This window comes from Aspergillus oryzae, chromosome 2 (genome assembly GCF_000184455.2).
Source record: "Aspergillus oryzae RIB40 DNA, chromosome 2".
NCBI classification, from domain to species: Eukaryota; Fungi; Ascomycota; class Eurotiomycetes; order Eurotiales; family Aspergillaceae; genus Aspergillus; species Aspergillus oryzae.
In genome coordinates this window covers 2,852,093-2,871,761 of record NC_036436.1, presented here as the reverse complement: position 1 = coordinate 2,871,761, position 19,669 = coordinate 2,852,093, and the positions used below count along the sequence as shown (strand labels likewise).

Sequence of the window (19,669 nt, the reverse complement as noted above, 5' to 3'; positions counted from 1 at the left end):
AAATACACTACAGTAGCACAAGATACCCAATACGTTGCGCAGGTACTTGTAAGCATCATACGAATGCAACATGGACGCTGTTTGCCTTAAGGTTCAGGCCGTCAACAGTCCTATCCGAGTTAAATGGCCTTCTGTGCACAGACCACCCGTTTATGGTTTAGCGACGCGTCGTCGCGTTACCCCAGTCGACACAATCAATAAGCAGAGTTAGCTAAGACAACGCCACCAAACGTTCTCCATTCAATAACCAGCAATAAATCCTATGGCTCCTTACAACTTTTTACTATATCTCCACTACTTGATTTGCGATGAGACGAGGTGATACAAGTGGGACGAACGCGCAGACCAACCAGGAACAGTTTCAAACCCCGGATAAGCTTCCTCCAGGTGACAGCTTGAGAGGGTCATTAACTACAAAGAAGAGGATCGGAACACCCGCTTCTTCATCTTCTACATCAAGGTCATGGAAGAGGTCTTCATTTGCCGGTGCCCGAGACCAGCCGACACTCACGCAGATCGACTTCGTAACGCAGGTATCGCAGCATCAGTCAGATGACGACGATGATCTCGATTACATCGCCGAGGCACCTAAACATGGTACCAGGAAACGTAAGGAGGTCATTGAGATAGCAGATGAGTCTGGAAATGATGCCGATTATCGACCACCTTCAAATTCACGAGTCCCGCGAGCCCGCGGCGTCAGATTCGACCAGGATACGAATAGTGTCGGGTCTAAGCAGTCTAAGGCGGTTAGTCGAGGCGATGGTCCTTCAAAACGGGGTCTGAGAAAAAGTGGTGACGGCGTCAAGGGTAACAAGAAGGGCAAGGACAAGCAACAGAAAGATAAGACATTGACACAGATGGACTATGTTAGACGGTACTTGAAGATCGAGCCTGATGAGGATGTCAAGTTGGAGTACACATATACCACTCCTCAAAAGCATGAACGAAACTCTCATGATTTGCAACCTCCGAACGCTGGAGATACGGCTCCCAATCCGGTTGATACCTATGCCACTTCAAGTGAATCCAAGAGACGGAAACTGAATGACGAGTCGCGATCAAGTGGAGAAGCGGAATCAGCTGGACACCCCAAACCGGCTGAACCATTTGCAGGTCCAGTCACACCGCGGAAGCCTAGGCGATCGGAAATACCCTCCTCTCAATCTCCAGAGAGCCCCGGACTCGCGATCATCACATCATCGCAGTTCCGCAGTGCAACTCGTTCTCCCCTTAAACGGGAATCCCCAACCCCAACCATTAAACGCATCAAAGAAGAATCACCTGGCTACGAGCAAGTAGAGGGTGCCCTTAAGAGTCCGGAAGAAACATTATCCCATGATTCAACGCCGCCATCTATGATACCCCACCCTCCGCCTACAGTCAAGCTCACCTCAAAAGAAAGCTTAGAGACCAATGCAAGCTCTACCCAGTCCTACTCTACGAAAGGGACAACAGTTCCAAAAGAGGGAATTGATACACATCAGGAACTTGATGAAAACCCCAAGACTACGCAGAGGACTGTCGTATATGAAACAGACGCTGAGACCGACACTGGTGACTTTCAAGACAACGATTTCAATATACCTGGCTCACCTCCCGAAAGAAGGTCTGACAACCATTTCCATACTTACGAAGATGATAATGAGCTGCCAAACGAAGATTCCCAAGAACTTCCACCAATTCCTCCATCCGGGCTAGATGTTGAATCCGGTCCTCTACAATCAGAGACCAATCTGCCATCTGATGCATCAGTATACTACCGGAGACCGCAGCAAGCTACACAGTTTCCACTCGAGCCAATACCCGTACTTAATACTCAGAAAATGGCGGAGCTCTTCCCGGACTATCAGCAAGAGTCGGCTACTGTCTCAGAACCGCCGTCAACACCACAACGACTCCTTTATACTCAAACGCAGACCCAATCTCAAACCCAAGACCAAGACAAAGCTTCGACAGAGATTGTTCCCGAATCATCACCTATTGTACGTTGTGAAAGCGGAGTTAATCCAAAAGACGCTATTCGACGTGGACATATTGCTCGAGAATCTGTCGTGCAGGTGGAGTCTTCGCAACCTGCAGATAGATTTCAAAGGAAAGCCGATACTGACAGAAGCTCTCAGCCACGAGGTATTCTATCAAGGAGCGATCTTCTGACATCGAGTGTTATGGAAAGTATACCATTGCCGGCATTTATGTTGGGCAGTCAGGATAGTATCGGAGAGCCTTACTCAGATATCTAACAGCCATGTAACGAGGCGGTATAAACCACATACTATGAACAATAAATAGCAAATAAGTAATGAACCCTAATGAATGAAAAATAAATAATTCATCTCCTTTTCCACAAGTATACATATTCGCATGCATTAACAAGTAGATCCGTCAAACTAACGGACAGCGGGGCGTCGGCCCGTCTATCACCCCGGGAACGGATCAATCACACTGACCCAGAAGTTGGCGCTCCCCTCCGCAGCTCCGCAATCAAGCACTCAGCCGGACTCGAGGCTTTCATATTACGTCGCGCACATACACAAAACAACAAAAGCCATGGATATAGCATACGACCACATCCAAGAGGAGATCCTCTCCTCCAACGACACCAAGAAGGAGGGAACCTCGCAAGACGAGAACAAAACACCGCAGCAGTCAAACGTCGACCTGAACGCCGAGCTGCAGGAAACCTTCCGCGCCTTCTCCGCGAGCCCATGGGGCATGCGCATTGGCGGCCTGTGGGACAACGTTCGCAAACAGGGAGAGACTTACTACGAAGGTGCGAAGCAGGAGTATGCCGCGGCCAGCGAGGAAGCCGCCAAGGGCTTCTCGGACTTGAAGCAGAGTCTCGTGGGGCGCACGCGGGGTCTGTCTCTGAGCACGGCGTTTAATGCCGGTGCCACGGATAAGGCGGCTGAGGGAGAGACAGCTGCTACGCCGGAGGCGTCTCGATCGGTGGATGCTCAGGGGGAGTCGAGCGTCGGAGAGGGCTTCCTGTCGAGGTTTAAGGCGGAAGCTGCTAGACGGTTGAAGGAAATTGAGAAGGCAGAGGAAGCTGCTGACGAGGCTATTATGCGGTTTGGAATGAATATTGGGCAGAAGTTGCGCGATGCGGTTAGCATTGTTCCTCCGGAGTCGGATTCCAGCAAGCTCCTTTTTGAGAGTAAGGATGCGGAGGGCAAGAGGGTTATCCATGCTACTCGGTTCGAGGCTCAGTTGCATGTTATTCATTCCAATATGGAGAGCTTCACTAAGGACCCGGTGAGCGATGAGTGGCCTTCGTTCAAGGAGAAGTTCAATGTGGACAATAAGACCACTGAAATCGCTGCCGATCTTGAGAAGTACCCTGAGTTGCGGTCTGCCATGGAGAAGCTGGTGCCTGAGCAGGTTGATTATGCAAGCTTCTGGTGTCGTTACTATTTCCTCCGACTCGTCATTGAGACTGAAGAGCAGAAGCGCAAGGAGCTTCTTAAGGGTAAGTCTCCTGCTGCTTGTTAGATTCTGTTGCACTATCCGTTCTATAAAGGAGATATCTGACTGTAGCATACAGGCGCCAATGTTAGCGACGAGGAGGAGGTTGGCTGGGATGATGACTCCGATGATGATACTGATTCGCCGTCTACTCCTCAAGCTAAAGTTGACACCAACAAGGCCAACGTCGCCCAGGGCTCTGCCACCGCTGCTCCCGATATCAAAGCATTGAAACCCAATGAACCTCGCAAGTCTAACGACCAGCAATCTCAACCTGACAGTGAATCCAGCTATGATTTGGTCAGTGGTGCCACCAGCCGAGCTCCTGCAAGCCCCAAGGAGAAAGCAAAGGATGACGACAGCGATGATGACTGGGAGTAATAAATGGAATGAAATACGAACTGGTCAATAAAATGGGAGTACCTTTAATAGTCACAACTTGACCAATTACTTGACCACTGGCTGGTCCGATTACCACTTGGTAACGAGGGTACAAGGAGTTAGGGTTGTTGCTTCTTTCTATCTACTTAGTTGGCGTTGCAGGATCCTCTCTATTTTCTTGCGTTCAGCGATTTACGTGATATCAATATAAAGTGTCCCGTATTGTGTATGTTGATTATTCTGGATATATGCGCAGTATACGTTGCTTTAAAATTCTACATCTCGGACGCTAGTAGCTCTTTCAAATGGTCCGATGATATTACTAGTCCGTCGCTGTGTCGTGGTCAGTATATTTACAGTAATATTTAGCCTCAACTCGCCTCCCATAGTGAACTTCATGGTTTTTCCTCGCTTGATTCATGTCCAGCACGCTCCGAATCATCACCAGATGCAGATGTAGACCGATTAGGAAGCGGAGAGTTTTTCCGTGAGCCCTTATCCATATAAGCAGGCGTGCTGCGTAGGGTACTGTGCTGTCTCATGTCGGGTTGTCTGGGGGTATTACGGCGAGATCGCGGAGGTGTTTCCGGTGTATTCTCTCGGGAACGTAGCTGGAAGCCTCGGAGCCTGTCGCTAGGAGAATAGGGAAATTCGCTGCTTTCACGCGGGTATGCTGATGGTGTGCCTTCAGGGACCCAGCCATACTGATAATCTTCACCTCGTCTCTTCATAGGACTTTCATCGTAGGGATCCCATCCGACTCTGCGGCGTGCATCAGCACGAAGACGCTGGCGATGTTGCTCGTCCCCACCAGCTCCAGTAGTTGAAGACTCCTCCAAGAAGAAGTTCAGGAGTTCATCGCTAATGGATAAATGGGACTGCTGCTGAAATTGTTGCAGTGACGTGAGGCGGAGGAGCGTCTCTAGGAGGGACAGAGAAGTACGAATATTATTGAAATGAGGGTTTGTGACTGTAGTTGTAGCCATATGTTGAGAAGGCGACTCTCCCAAGGCTCCTTGTCGGGATGGTGTTGCATCTGAATCAAGGGAGAGTTTCGCCATCAGCTCTGGATCTATGGAATCCCCCTTAGCTGAGGGTCTGAGGTTCTCGTCATCGGATTCTGAGTCTGATTCGTCATCTTCATTATAAACCTCAAACGCGATCCACTCAGGGTCAAGGTCTTTGGGAAGGCGCCATTCTTCCGGTATTGAGCTCTCATGAAAGTTGGGGTAAGTGGACGGAGCGCCCGCCCCATTTAACTGGGCGTCCAGCTGTGCCTGAACCTCATCTACTTCCTCCTCGTCTTGATCCGAGTCCTCGTTTGAATAATCGAATGCTTCCTCCCTTTCCACCATGCGCCGTGGAGGTATAGCATTGATATCTCTCTTCAGGAGTATTACCGGATTGTTAACCTCGCCATCGGGGCTGATATTCAAAATTTTACCAGTATCGGCATAGAAGATCTTCGAGATCTGGTGTATCGGAAGAATCTCGCGCAGGCCAGCGGAAACGACACCTTCAAAAGTCTGAGGTTGAGGCTCATCTTCTTCAAAAGTATGGACTCTTCCATCATCTAAATCCTCTATAATTAAGAGTTGGTAAGCATACTCATCTACCCTTGCTTCAGCAGCGATTTGCGTGCGCGGTAGCTGTGTTTGGGAATTGACAGCAAGGTCCATCGGCACACGTCGAAGCTTCAAACGTGCTTTATGCATGACCTCCTTCCACGTCGTTTCACGAATGCCTTCGTCATCGTGGGACCGGAGATGACTGGCGAAAAGCATGTACATTGATAGAGTAAAAGTAGGGCCTATCTGGACCGCTTGTGACGGGGACATTGAGTACTGGGTGTCGCCTGCGGTAAGAAATGTACTGGCCTGCAGCAGCCGGGATGGTGATATGGTCGCTGGGAGGTTAGTTGATAATTTGGCGCCGGAGGTAGTGATGGCAAGGTTCATAAGCGGCACTGCATCCTCGATTCGCACTAAAAGCCTCCTGATGTCCTTTATGATGGACTTGATCTCGTCATCAATTTGAGAGCGACTTATTGAGGACTGTCCCCCCTTTCGAGCTATTTCTTCGGACGCAGCAGCATTCGCCAATCGCTGGCCCAAGGCCTGAATATCCCACCGTAAAGATTTTGTGAGAGAAACTGCGGACTCAAGAGATGTGTTTCCTCGTGCGGCACTAGGCAGAGTCAGAACGTCATCCAAATTTAGTCAATTCCAGGTTCCCTACATCAGCTCAATCATGTCAATAGCAGGTGAAATAACCTGTCCTTCGCATCAGCAAATGTGTTGGAAATAAGCCGAGTTCATACATCCAGAGTGCTTTACCTGAATCTTGCTTTCTAGCCGCTGTTGTAGTACAAGCAGCTCTTCGCGTTCTTCGGCATTCTCAACATTCTACCATTGGAAGTCAGTTAGTCTAAATACTTCAACACTTAGCTAGCGACCAGGATGACCAAAGATCACTTACTTTAAGCAGTCGCGACGACTGACGAATGGCATATTTAGCCGTTATAGCGATTCCGGAGCTAAATATTAGATAGATTAGTCTATAAGACATATGATGCCGTCAGAAGACAGTGCACATACCGAATGGCATAGTTCATAGCCTGATGAGTGAGCTACCAAAGATGTATCAGTTTCGGGCATCGCACACCAAGTCAGATGTCAAAAGTCATAAGAGCATACTCTGGTCAAGAACGTATCCATATTGCAACCGCAAGGCCATATGGCGCCGTAGCTTCAATCGAAATTTCCTTTACGTCTTTTTGAATCCGTTTGGCAACCCAATCTCAGATTGATTGCCAATATAAAAATGTATTGTATGTGGCGGACAACGCCCGAGGGGTTTGCGTTGCTTATCGATAACAAAGATTGTTTGTGGCTGATGCTCGTCAGGGAAGACCATGCGCGAAATGTAGACCATGGAAATCTACACTCTTGACGGTTCCTCCAGAATGGGACGCTACTGAGTAATATACAATATCATAGCGAAAATGGCCAGTGTATAGTGAGTATACATCGTTGCCCAGCGTCTACCATCCCTCCAAGCAAACAATGCAAAAGTCCCCTGATTGGGCGAAGGCGGGGAAAACAGCCCGTTTTATGGCTGAGTCAGCGCCTGCAAAATCGACGCTTTCCAAAGGCCCCTCACTATCTAAACTACTCTTCGTTCGTCAACTTTTAGATCCACCTCCAGACTTGCCCTTTTTTGCTCTTCAATAGAGACGTGTTTGGTCTGTTCGCCTTGTTTTTGTTCCTCAATTTCAAACATGGCCGGCCAAACTCCGGAGTCCTGGGAGGATGAACTCTCTCAGCAGACTGAGGGCGTCAACCTGAACGCACAGAACCGGCCACAGCCCCAAGCTCCCTCTTTCCGTCCAGGAGTTGCCTCTTTCCAACCAGGAGCCGCTTCTTTCGTGCCCGGTCAGTCTTTCCAAGGGTATGGTGGCTTCCAGCAATACGGCCAGTATGGCCAGCAAGCCTATGGCGGTTACCCATATGGTCAGCAGCAGGCCTATGGTCAGTATGGAGCGTATGCTCAGCAACCTGGTGGCTACAACCAACCATACAACCAGCAATACGGCGGCTACCAGCAACCACAGCAACAGCAACAACCTGCTCAACAGCAACCCCAAGCTACGCAGCAGCCCAAGGCTGCTGAATCCCAGCCTGCCCAATCGGCGCCCAAACCTGCCGCCGTCGCCGCTCCCAAAGCTAAAGTTCTGTCTATCGGTGGCGCTAGCGACTCTCCTGCTGCCCCTAAGACCAAGGTCCTTTCGATCGGTACCCCCTCTCCTGCTCCTGCCTCGAATACACCATCTTCGGGATCTGCGACTCCTGGAGACTCCAAGGGACCCGATGCTGCTCAGGCAGCCGCCAAGGTGACAGCTACGAAGGCTATTGAGAAGACGGAGAAGAAGGCAGAACAGAAGGCTGCCGCCAGCGGCAAATCATCTCCTGCTCCTGCGTCCGGTCGCTCTAGCCCCGGAAGATCCAGCCCTTCCCGAGCCGAAGTTGCTAAGGCTGCCCGTGCCGCAGATGCCGTCGCCAAGGAGCAACAGGCCGACGTTGACGAAGCTACACTGAAGGAAATTTATGGTGAGAAGAAGGAGCATGTGAACATCGTGTTCATCGGACACGTTGATGCCGGAAAGTCCACCCTGGGTGGATCCATCCTGTACGTCACTGGCATGGTGGACGAGCGAACTTTGGATAAGTATAAGAGAGATGCCAAGGAGGCCGGTCGTGAGACTTGGTATCTTTCTTGGGCTTTGGATTTGACGAACGAAGAGCGAGCCAAGGGGAAGACGGTCGAGGTTGGCCGTGCTCACTTCAAGCTTGATGTGCAGTCTCCCGACGGACCTATCGAGAGACACTTCTCCATTTTGGATGCCCCTGGTCACAAAGCATACGTTCACCACATGATTGGTGGTGCTTCACAGGCTGATGTTGGTGTTCTGGTCATCTCCGCACGAAAGGGTGAATACGAAACTGGATTCGAAAAGGGCGGCCAGACCCGTGAACACGCTTTGCTGGCGAGAAATACAGGTGTTCAGAAGCTGGTCGTTGCTGTCAACAAGATGGACGACCCTACTGTGGAATGGAGCCATGCCCGTTACAAGGAGTGCACGGTCAAGGTCTCGAAGTTTTTGGAGAACCTCGGCTACAAGAAGGATGATCTTACCTTCATGCCTATCTCCGCTCAAAAGACATACGGTATCAAGGATCGTGTTTCTAAGGACCTTGCACCTTGGTACGATGGCCCCTCTCTTTTGGAGTACCTGTCCAACATGAAGCTGCCTGAGCGTAAGATCAATGCGCCTTTCATGATGCCCATTACCGCGAAGTATCGAGACATGGGTACCATGGTCGAAGGCCGTGTTGAGTCCGGTGTGATCAAGAAGAACGCTAATTGCATCATTATGCCCAACCGCACCAAGGTTGAAATCACAGCTCTCTATGGAGAGACTGAGGATGAGATCCCGACTGGCACTTGCGGTGACCAAGTCCGCATGCGTCTCCGCGGTGTGGAAGAAGAAGATCTCCTTCCCGGTTTTGTGCTTTGCTCCCCGAAGCGTCTGGTGAACTGTGTGTCAAGCTTTGAGGCCAAGATTAGGATTCTCGATCTGAAGAGCATTCTCACTGCCGGTTACAACTGTGTTATGCACGTTCACTCGGCCGTTGAAGAGGTTACATTTACCTCCCTGCTGCACAAGTGCGAGCCTGGTACAGGCCGTAGGAGCAAGCGCCCGCCTCCCTTCGCCAGTAAGGGTCAGACAATCATCGCCCGTCTCGATGTCACTAGCACTGCTGGTGCCGTCTGTGTCGAGCGTTTCGAGGACTACAACCAAATGGGACGGTTCACCCTGCGTGATCAGGTAAGCAGCTATGTCTTATATCGTTTAATAATAAGCTAACTGATTGAAACTCCACAGGGACAAACCATTGCCATTGGTATGATCACCAAGCTCATCAAGAGTGACGAGGACAACTAAGCACGCTTAATCACGAAATCCTGGCGGCTTCTATCTTAGTCTTCTTAACCGTTAGTGGGTTACGGCTGCAATTGAGCCGACTACGGTCAGGGAGGTATGGGTGGGCAGAAGGTGGATGAGAAGATCCATAGACTTCTCCCTCGGTTGATGATGATGAACTTTTTCTTTCTTATAGATTGTTTTCCATGCTGTTTCTTCGCTGGAATGGTAAAAAAATCTGCTTGGACGTTTCACGCCGGTTTACAATAAAATGTAGATATCCACGTATATCCATCAACGCATTAAATCATGAAGCAATACCCATACACGCAGAGAGTATCTATATCTAAACAGCTCATAGCAACCAAACACATAATGAAGAAAAGAGAAGGGAAGAAGAAGAAGTCACCGCTTCTTCTTTCCAACAACCTTAGTGAACCCATCCTCATCCACCTCAGGTTCAACCTTCTCCTTCGGAGCCCTAACCAAAGCAGGAGCCTCCTCCATATCAACGTCCTCCTCATCCTCCTCATCATCCTCATCGGAATCCTGGTCCTCATCCTCACCCCTTTTGAAAGCCGCCGCAACATTACTAGCCTTCTGCTGACTCTTCGTCTGGTAGTTCTCCCACATCTGCTTGATAGGACCGAAATCGCCCTTCGCCACCAACCCCCTCACCTCCATAATCTCCGCCGCAACAGGCACCGCACTCTCATCGTCAATCACCACATCAAACTCATCATTCATAACCTGGATCAACACATCCTCAAGATCCTCTGCATCCGTCTCGGGTCGATCATTCAGCATATCGGAGATCGCACCGCAGAGCCAATCGCGCTTATCAGATGATGTTGGGCCGCCCCAGTTCGACTGCACGGCTAGAGTGAGTGCGGGCCAGTTGTGGATTGCGAGCGTAATACCGAGGTCGAGGTAGGAAGAAGCGGAGTTCGGCTGGTTTTCTTGAGGAAGTTGTTGAGACATTTTGGCGCTTTGTGAAGGTTTGCCTGTCTTGGTTTATTGAAGGGGTGTTGGAGAGAATTTGGTTTCTTGGTGGGGGTGGTGGTTTTTTGTTGGTTGCGGTTTTGTATGGTGGGGTTTGATATGTTTCTTGGGGCTTGCTGGTGCGCGGTGCGTTGGTTTGCGTTTCTGATTGCTTGGGTATATTCGCTGCGGTGGTATCGGTGGACTGAGGGCTTGTGGGGTTGTGTATCGCCCTGTGGGATAAGCAATGGAGGTTTTGGGGTGTTGATATAAATTTTTGAATTTTTCTATATCACTGAGAGATTAGATACGATAAGCGGAGCCTGGTCATGTGATCATGTATATAGTGTCGTTGAGTTGATGGGGGGTGTTCAGAGGCGTTTAGGATGGAACTGAGGGATCATGAATATATTTAGTAAGTAGGGGTAGAGGTATTGTGATCTACTGGAAGGACAGGCATGTAACATGGAAGTTGTCAGACTGTTGTTAATTGTAATGAGCGAGTAGCTCATTCTAGGTTAGCGCTTTATAAAAAATATATCTGAGTAGATGTGCCACAAAGCTCTGGGTCATAAACCAGTTATGCTTTCCCGCTCCATATGCAATGAGATAACATGAGGCGCTCTGATGCAGAAATATTTGATAATACATTGAGAAGAAAAAAACAAAGTACGCCTGGTATATCCAATCTTGCGAGCGCCAAACAAGAGCCGCTTTATGTACAGAAGGAAAAAGGAACACAGTCAACCTTCAACGCCACCCATTGCCGTTGAACATGGTATCAATTCAGTCACAAATCACAAAACATGACTAAGCATTTCCTGTGCTCTTACTGCCGTGGCAATATGCCAAGGTAATGTGTTTCGTTGTACAGTGCGGGTGCCCCTGGCTCGAGCAAGGGTGCCTAGATCACGGTACATTCCTAGGGTTTCTCGAAGAATTGCTTCGCAGGAAGAAGGTCGTTGGGTATATATAAGGTTGAGGGTCATGGCATATACACCGTCCCCGTCGGTGTCTCCCTTCCGGCGAAGTAGGTAACCGCTGGCCAACGCTGGTCGGTACTCGGTGAGATGAGGCGAATTGTTGAGGCGATGAGAGAGTATGACGCCCCAGGATTCATCGCAAATATCTGTAAGCACGGATTCAGTTTCGGCTTCCAGAGTAGGTTCTGTGGGTGTTGGAGCATTTGTAGGCGCATTCCCGCCGCTGGGAGGCGTAGGCGCAGAACCCGATTGATCCGGCGAAAAGACGTTGCCACTGGCATTCGGTGTAGCAACAGGTGTCGAGGAGGTCTGCGGATTAAAGATACTCATGGACATCGGTAAAAAGGGAGGTTCAAGGTGAAGATCGGGTGCAGTATTTACGCTCAATATCGTCAGCTCCAATGGTATGGAATTTGCCTTGTTATACTGCTCGATAAAACTCGTCCATGCTGTGAATGTAGGTTAGCAGAATGTGTGAGAGACATTTTGGAAACATCCTTACCGTCAACCTCGTCTTGATCGACAGGCCCTGTGCTCACAACGAAAACTTTCCATCGCGCTTGAATCCTGTCTAGGATGTCCTTCGTAGCCACCCAAATCTCGCTACGCACATCCGAAATGCTCCTAACCGCACTGGCGTTTCGGTAGCGTAGGTTATAAGAAATTGTACGCTGGAGTGCGCCAGAGTTGTCAGACCAGGCAACACCTATCCAGCGCTGATCTTGACTTTTCGAGTACGCAATATGAAGACATTTGCCTTCTTGCAATGGTGACGTTTTCTCAGAGGCGAGTCTAAAGCTGATCGTCCTAGGGAGAGGCTCGGCAAGAAGGACTGGGGGTGCGCAGTTCACGAGACTCGACTGTAATGCTTTGGGAGGGCATCGACTGTAGATTTCCAGTGCCAAGCTCAGGTACTGGGCTTGTGGAGGGACGACCATAGAGTCTGTTGACATTATAAAGCTAATTGGAATGATCTGTAGCACGACTTCGTTCAACTGTCGGGCCTGTTGCTTGCCGGTGTCGGCGATATACTTTTGAAACAGGCACCAGAAGGCAGAACAAATATCGACGAGTGCCGATGCATGTGCAAACGGATTGATTATGTAAATTACGAGACTGTCATTGCTCGGAGAGCTTTTCAGAAGTGCCGTCCCTGTGGATGTTAGTACATGATTGATATACTGCTCACCGGATAACCAACGTACCGAGATCTTCGCATATTAATTTTAAGGACTGCATCGCAGGAAGGAAGTGTGCGGTCTCCAAAGAACCAACATCCCATGGGCAAAGCCCGCGTTCAAAGGCACTAGACCTACATCCCCTAACATGTTTTCCAAGGTTGCAACTCGCGTATAGTAAGCCCAGGCGTTCCAGGAAGACATCAGCAGCATCAGCAGCAATTTGAGGATGAATACAGTAAGCTGAGATATCCTTTGGGCCGTCGGCTGGTTCCAAGCCGAATGTTTCCCAAAATGATATTGCAGGAGGCAGAGCTTCCAAGTATTCCTTGCCGCGACGCACGCGTAAATGTGGTGGAGATAGTTTTGTTATCGAACCTTTCCCCATCTCTTTACGTTGAGAAGATTGCCGGGATACGGCGCCATTAGGTGCAGGAGACGCTTGCTCATTCTCCTGTAGGGATATCCAACTATTCAAATCAAGCCGTTCAATGGTGCCCAATATGCCTTCCTCCTCAAAGAAAGTTTGAACTGAATATGCCTTGTTATCAAGATCGGAGAGACAGAAGCCACCATCCAGCTTATGATCCAAAGAGGACTGCGTAATTTGGTCAACAAATAACTGGGCAATTTGAATCTGCATGTCTTTGCGGGTGAGAACAGGGAATAACCGATTTTCTGTTAATGAGAAATAACCGGTCATTGACCAGTCAGAGAATGTGGATAACAAATTTCCCAGAAATATCGAATGCTCAGGTCTATGGACAGGGATTTCCTGTTCTGCCTCTCCAAGAGATTTCACCTGAGATATGGCCGGCGAGCCGACGGAGTTAGAACGGGCACGTTTTCGTTTGCGACTAGGCAACGGTGGGGCGTCACTTTCTGAAGCACTACCATCACTGTCGTCACTTGTATCGCTGCTGGAATCCGATACCGTTTGTAGATGTTGACCTTCGCTTGATGGACTGGCGTGACCATCTAGGCTCATCAAACCGGCGCCAGCGGTGGGGTACTTCTTATTGCGGCGAGGCATACCGACAGTTGGAATATCGGAATTTGTATACACTTTGGAAGCAGATGGGCCCGCAGTTGTAAACCGGAACTTGCCGTCAGCGCCATATTTCTGATCCCAGGCAGACATATTCGGTTTGAACGCAACTGGGTTGTAATAGCTTTGCTTGCGACTTCCTTTCGTTGGGACATGATTGTCCCCTTCTGGTTCTGGTAACAGTATTCTCTTGATCTCCACCGGGCTTAGAGGGGGACTTATTGTTTGATTTTGTTCAATATGAGGTGAGGCTGCCACTGTGGTTTCCTCTGCATCCATGTGTTCGGGTTGAACTTTTGGAGTTACCTCATCTGGACTTGCTTGGGCTACTTCAAGAATTTCTGCTGGCGTTTTCTGAGCTGCGAAGTCTTCTAACAGAGCACCTTCAGAGATAGTAGGATGTGCCTCTGTAACCTCTAAGTCGACCATGCCAGGAACCTCTTGAGCGTCATCAGCGGGAACATCTGTATCCATGGCAGCGAAGCTAGGGTCATCGAAGAAATTGAAATCTGCATCGGTGATTCCTTTGGTGCCAAAGTCTCTTTCATCCATGTCTCCGAAGAGATCATCATCCTCATTGGTGTCGTATAATCCAGATCCTACCGCAAGCCCACCTAACGGGCCAAATCCCGCCGACGGGTCAGCTTCTGAGCGATCTTTAGTAGTTAGTTGCTCGTAGTACTTTGGCTTGCTTTGGTTTTGTAAGAGGGATGGCACAAGGTCTGGTTCTTCAGCAAATGTGTCTGATGGGCCTGCGAGATTCAATCCCATTGCGGCAGCTCCATCTGGTGGTGTCGGATATACGAGACTAACAGTCTGGAGATCAGGATACTCAGAAGCTCGAGATAAACTTTCTATTCCCTCGAGAATGTCAGTGGTAGCAGCGGATGGTTCTGGGTTCCTTGATTGTTGTTCTGGATGACTAGACGGGGGTTTAGGACTTGTCTCATCCTGCTTTGGCTTTTCCACTACACGCCAATTCTCTGCGAAATCCAACGGATCGCCGACCACCGGGCAAGCGTTTTCTATCCATTGTGAGGACCCAGGAGACGCTGATTTTGTTCTCCGAAAGCAATACACAGCAGGCCAGAGGACACGCTTCAAGGGAAGCGTAGATGAGTTATCCTCATTTAGCCGTAAAGTCTCCCCAGCTAGCCTAGAGTAAAACGGCTCCCAAACTTCAACTTCTACCCAGGCTGTTTCATGAACAGAATCCATCGGCAACCCAAAGTTTCTTAGCCACTCCAGCACATTGGCTTTCCATTGCTTGCGTCCTGCTGCGCCTAAACTATCAATTCCAATGCTTCCCGTAGGTGGAAACGGGGATGAAGTGTTTGGTGGACCTGGTTTGGTTGATACTAGCCTCGCGACAGAGCCGCTGGGTGATAACCAGATGTCAGCTCCGGGGGCTACATCACATATGTCGGATGGGCTTTCCCCAAGTCTGCATAGTGGGGCAATGCCTGGCTGTGATGTTGTCTGCAAAGACACTGTTAGTTTCCCCACCGAGGTCAATTGTACCTGAAGTGTAGTCAGAGCAGAGATTGAAGAAGGATCATCGTTGACTATCCCGGAAGTCTCGTAGTAGTCCCTCTCGATGATAGTGAAGAGGGTCCGTGACCCTAGAGGGATCGCACTACTGCGACGGATCAGTTGAAGATTTAGTGAGCCGGTTATGGCTGAAATAAAAGCTGCGTAGATTGCGACAGAGCTACTATAGCTATCAACACGTCTTGTGGGTGTGGGAGTACCCTGTGGTCGTTGCGAACCGGTTGAACCCCCTGCGGTCTGGGGATCTGTCGAGAGATTCTTAACTAGCTCGCGAGGCGTAACACTCCCAGATGCCGAGACTATGGTTACACGGTTAATGTCCAATGCGTAGAAGAAATTCAACGGGATATTTGGGCGTACAAACCTTTTAACGTCGATGAGCCAACAGCCAGTCTGCTTTGCTCGCCCTTACTTTCGTCTGACCGCAAAGAGCGAACAGACTCAAATTCTGGAGTCGCAGAAAATACCCATAGGCCAAGACGCCTAGGGTAGCTCGAGACTAAGCAGTCCGAGTTCCTCAATCGAAGCTCTAAGTCCTTGAGGCGACTTAAATGCTTAAGAATGGTGAAACCGTTAGCTGGAGCCTCGCCTGGAAGATTTGTAATGTTGGGATCTTCCGTATATATTCTCCAGTAGATATTGGAGAATCCATCCTAGGTCCTCGGATTAGAAGCTTACATTAAACCCGAGTACAGATTAACCTACAAGGACGCGTATATTTGTAACGGACCCTCCGGGAAAGTCCATGGTTTAAGAATTGCTCCGAGGCAGATCCTGGCAATACTCATAGATAGCCAAAAAAGCCTTTGAAAGGATAATAGGGATCATCTCCAGGAGTGTCTGGAAAGCAAACTATATCCCAAGAAGCAACCCATAGCCTATGGAGTTAACTTATCGCAAAAGTTAGCAAATAGATCGGCTCCCTGGCGCCATCGCTCGGCAGGGAAGGGTCGCAAATGCTATACCAATAATGAACTCGGTCTATATATCAAAACAAAGCAATCATGATAGAGGCGCGAACATAAGAGATTTCGATAACGGATGGCGTTCAAGATATAGAATGTCGCAAGTCGCTGTTTCAATCCAGGTCTCCGACGCCATGAAACCCGACGGAGGTTCGCCCGGACCGCGTGCACCAATCATCAATGATCGACACCTGCTGGGTCACGTGGGTCCTGCTATCGCTATCTCTAAAGGCTTTTTTTTTTTTTTTTTTTTGGAGTCGGAGCTTTACCAGTCGCAGCAACGCCAGGCTCTTTCCCGCTCAAAGAGCAACACTGCGCAAAGATGAAGCTTTCGAATCAGTCGGAGGTACCGGTCTATACAATCTCTGGATCGAACACTGCGCGACCACTTCCTGAATGGCTTGCAAGACGGAGAAAGCGCAGTCTGAAAAATGACCCGGAGTACGCGAATCGGGTTGAACTCTTGCAAGATTTCGAGTTCGAAGAAGCTAGCCAATGTGTAAGAGTCAGTGAAGATGGTGAATGGGTTATGAGCACAGGTTAGATCTTGCATCTTGAGTAACGCGACTTGATTTTTTTGCTTGCGACTGACGATAAGAATATAGGAACCTATAAGCCTCAGATTCATACACATCATCTTCCACAGTTGTCCCTCTCATGGGCTCGTCACACAGATGCGCTAAACACCACATTCCTCCTTCTCTCCTCCGACTACTCCAAGTCTCTCCACTTACAGTCCGATCGCTCACTCCAGTTTCACACACCTGCAGGGTGCCATTACACAACGAGACTTCCCAGATATGGCCGTGATCTAGTTTACGATAGACAATCTACCGAAGCATTAGTCCCTTCCGTCGGCGTCAACCAAGATGGTATGGGTGAGGTCTTTCGACTTAACTTGGAGATGGGTCGGTACATGCGGAGTTTCGAGATTGATGTAGGTGGCGACGACTTCACATCCGCTGGTGGAGGAACGTTGCAAGGTGGTATCAATACAGGTGCAGTCAACACAGGAGCTATTGCGGAGGAAAGTCACAATCTACTCGCTTTCGGTACTACGTTAGGTACGGTGGAACTTTGGGATCCAAGAGCGAAAGGCAGGGCAGGAATCTTGCTACCGCCCACACAGTCAGTCCCTGATGAAGGCCGCCATGAGATTACAGCTTTGGAATTCCACCGTTCAGGTTTGACCCTCGGTACCGGTTCCTCCAACGGGCTTATTCACCTATACGATCTACGTTCGCCAGTTCCCCTACTCAAGAAAGACCAAGGATATGGATTCCCCATTCACACACTTAAGTTCTTGCAACCTTCTTCCTTAACACGTGAGCAGACCATGGAGCCTAAGATCCTCTCTTCGGACAAAAAGATCATCAAGATTTGGGACCCTCGCGACGGCAGCCCTTGGACGTCTGTGGAACCTGCTGTCGACATCAATTCGGTTGCTTGGTGTAAGGATAGCGGAATGATTCTGACTGCCAACGAAGGACGCCAGCAGCATGCATTTTTCATCCCCCAGCTTGGGCCCGCACCGAAATGGTGTTCCTTCTTGGATAACCTTGTTGAGGAGATGGCCGAAGATCCTAACGATCCTAACGCATTTAGTAGCGGCCAGGCAAACTCTGTGTACGACAATTACAAGTTCTTGACCATTCCTCAATTGCGCACTCTGAACTTGGAGCACTTGATTGGCCGGACCAATCTCCTACGCCCTTACATGCACGGTTACTTTGTGGCACAGCGCTTGTATGAGGAGGCTCGTTTGATCACGAATCCTTACGTCTGGGAAGAGGAACGTGCGAAGAGAGTCAAGGAGAAGATTGACAAGGAGCGCGAGAGCAGAATCCGGGGTAAGAAGAAGGCCGCTGTCAAGGTCAACAAGAAGCTGGCCGACAGACTTATGGCGATTGAGGAGAAGAACGAACGCAAGAGGGCGCAGCGTGTATTGCAGAAGGGCGGCGATGAGGATATGGTCGACGCACCTGCATCCGCACCTGCAGCAGAGAAACCCGGCCAAGGTCTACTGGGCGATAGTCGTTTCGCCAAGTTGTTCGAAGATGAAGACTTCGCCGTGGACGAGGCCTCGCATGAGTTCAAGCTTCTCAACCCCAGCACTGTCACAGACGTCCCAGAGAGAAAGGAAAGAGGTCTTACGGCCGTTGAACAAGAGGAAATTGACGACGTGCCCGGCTCCAGCTCCGATGATTCAGACTCCGAGAGCGAAGCAGAACGACCTGTCAAGGAGAAGTCTTCCGGAAAGATCTCGACTTCCTCCTATAAACGGACCAACCGATCCCAGCAGCCTCGAATGCAAGTTTCTTCCTCATCTGCCGTCAACTCTACTCGTGACCGTTCGTTCGGCTCTAGGGCTCAGAACATGCGGACTAAGGAGAGGCCATCGCGTCGTGGCGGCGTCGTTGGCGAGAGGGAGGTGACATTCACACCTCATGTGAAGTCGAAACAGAACAGGGCCCCGGCACCGTCTCGGGATACAAGTTTCAGGGCAAAGGAGAGACGCAGTGCTTCCGGCAACACTTTCCGAAAGATGTGATTCTGCAAGATTTGACGAAGTTTATGTCAGGTAGTTACGATGCACTTCCATTTATGAGGAGCTTTCCCTTACAAAGGTACGCTGTACTACGGGCTTCAGTTATGCAAACGCTATATCTTCAAATTGGGGTCTATTGGACCAGACTCTGATGAGAGGGTTTCCATGATACCTCTAGCATAAAACTCGGGTTGGCATCCAACATAGTTGCCAGTGCACCATATACAGGGCGTCCTAGCCATTCTCCCTAGCGTGACGTATTCGAACAGGGTACGCCATCATAGAACTCCGAATCCCACATGGATGCCCTGGGCTTATCATAGTTTGAGCTTCGGGGCCCTCTATATCAAGATGTCTTCGCTGCCCCATGTTCTCGATATCCACGCCAAGGGCAATCCTGCCCAACTTACGGAATGGACTGTCCATTGCAATGCCATACCCTTCAATGTATATATAATCAATTTAGAATACTGGATGAATTGAGATTGAAAATTCATGCTGAACTTTGAATCATGATGCACTTGAGAGAAATATAGTACTGGTAAACCAGAATAAAGTAAACTTCAACTCCGGGCCGACCTCAAATCATAAACAATAACACAGACAGTAGACATCAGCTCCAAGTACTTACAAGAATCCCAAAAGGAAGAAGCCAGATGAGAAAAAAAAAAAAAAAAAAGATGCTCAGGACCTTACTGACGCTCCAGCGTCAATAACGAATCAAGAATTCTAAATAGGACACTATGTCACGCCAAAAAAGGAAAATGCCCGATAAACAAGAAATTTTGAAAACGCAAAATAGCTCCGTGCCATTCTATCCTCCATTTCCTGATTGCATCCTAGTGCTCGCAAAACAGTCTATAAGAATAGCCTTCCTGGCTAAAATGGCACGATAAGAACCTTCGAATATGTTCGAATAGTCGGTGGACCAGGGAATCAATCCCGGAAAAGGCTAAGGAAACACATCAAATCGCCCAGATTATACTGATATAATAGAGGTAAAAAGAAATGGAAAGAAGGCCAATTGGGTCGACATAAGCAGAGTGTGAAGTGAAATATGAGGAGATCAGGTTTCGTTATAGGT

The 19,669-nt window shown here is 49.2% G+C and overlaps 7 protein-coding genes across 7 annotated transcripts; 5 read left to right on the top strand and 2 right to left on the bottom strand.

The window, feature by feature from the left end:
- Positions 1-308: 308 nt before the first annotated feature.
- Positions 309-2,243, top strand: AO090003000288 (uncharacterized protein; the record flags this gene model as incomplete). Its single annotated transcript, XM_023234816.1, has 1 exon — positions 309-2,243. One exon carries the CDS (start codon positions 309-311, stop codon positions 2,241-2,243), a length of 1,935 nt encoding a protein of 644 aa, XP_023089900.1.
- Positions 2,244-2,550: 307 nt separating this feature from the next.
- Positions 2,551-3,846, top strand: AO090003000287 (BSD domain-containing protein; the record flags this gene model as incomplete). Its single annotated transcript, XM_001819440.3, has 2 exons — positions 2,551-3,469; positions 3,545-3,846. 2 exons carry the CDS (start codon positions 2,551-2,553, stop codon positions 3,844-3,846), a joined length of 1,221 nt encoding a protein of 406 aa, XP_001819492.1.
- Positions 3,847-4,241: 395 nt separating this feature from the next.
- On the bottom strand, positions 4,242-6,460 carry AO090003000286 (RanGTP-binding protein; the record flags this gene model as incomplete). Its single annotated transcript, XM_001819439.3, has 5 exons — positions 4,242-6,033; positions 6,085-6,119; positions 6,183-6,251; positions 6,325-6,382; positions 6,444-6,460. The coding sequence occupies 5 exons, from the start codon at positions 6,458-6,460 to the stop codon at positions 4,242-4,244; spliced, it is 1,971 nt and encodes a 656-aa protein (XP_001819491.3).
- A 666-nt stretch (positions 6,461-7,126) lies between these two features.
- Positions 7,127-9,352, top strand: AO090003000285 (translation termination factor GTPase eRF3; the record flags this gene model as incomplete). Its single annotated transcript, XM_001819438.3, has 2 exons — positions 7,127-9,235; positions 9,293-9,352. The coding sequence occupies 2 exons, from the start codon at positions 7,127-7,129 to the stop codon at positions 9,350-9,352; spliced, it is 2,169 nt and encodes a 722-aa protein (XP_001819490.1).
- Positions 9,353-9,640: 288 nt separating this feature from the next.
- On the top strand, positions 9,641-10,180 carry AO090003000284 (uncharacterized protein; the record flags this gene model as incomplete). The annotated part of the gene is made up of 1 exon (XM_023234815.1): positions 9,641-10,180. One exon carries the CDS (start codon positions 9,641-9,643, stop codon positions 10,178-10,180), a length of 540 nt encoding a protein of 179 aa, XP_023089899.1.
- Positions 10,181-11,109: 929 nt separating this feature from the next.
- Positions 11,110-15,947, bottom strand: AO090003000283 (uncharacterized protein; the record flags this gene model as incomplete). Its single annotated transcript, XM_023234814.1, has 5 exons — positions 11,110-11,744; positions 11,798-12,448; positions 12,501-15,371; positions 15,437-15,661; positions 15,926-15,947. The coding sequence occupies 5 exons, from the start codon at positions 15,945-15,947 to the stop codon at positions 11,110-11,112; spliced, it is 4,404 nt and encodes a 1,467-aa protein (XP_023089898.1).
- A 412-nt stretch (positions 15,948-16,359) lies between these two features.
- On the top strand, positions 16,360-18,588 carry AO090003000282 (WD repeat NOL10/ENP2 family protein; the record flags this gene model as incomplete). The annotated part of the gene is made up of 2 exons (XM_001819435.3): positions 16,360-16,576; positions 16,643-18,588. 2 exons carry the CDS (start codon positions 16,360-16,362, stop codon positions 18,586-18,588), a joined length of 2,163 nt encoding a protein of 720 aa, XP_001819487.1.
- Positions 18,589-19,669: the final 1,081 nt, after the last annotated feature.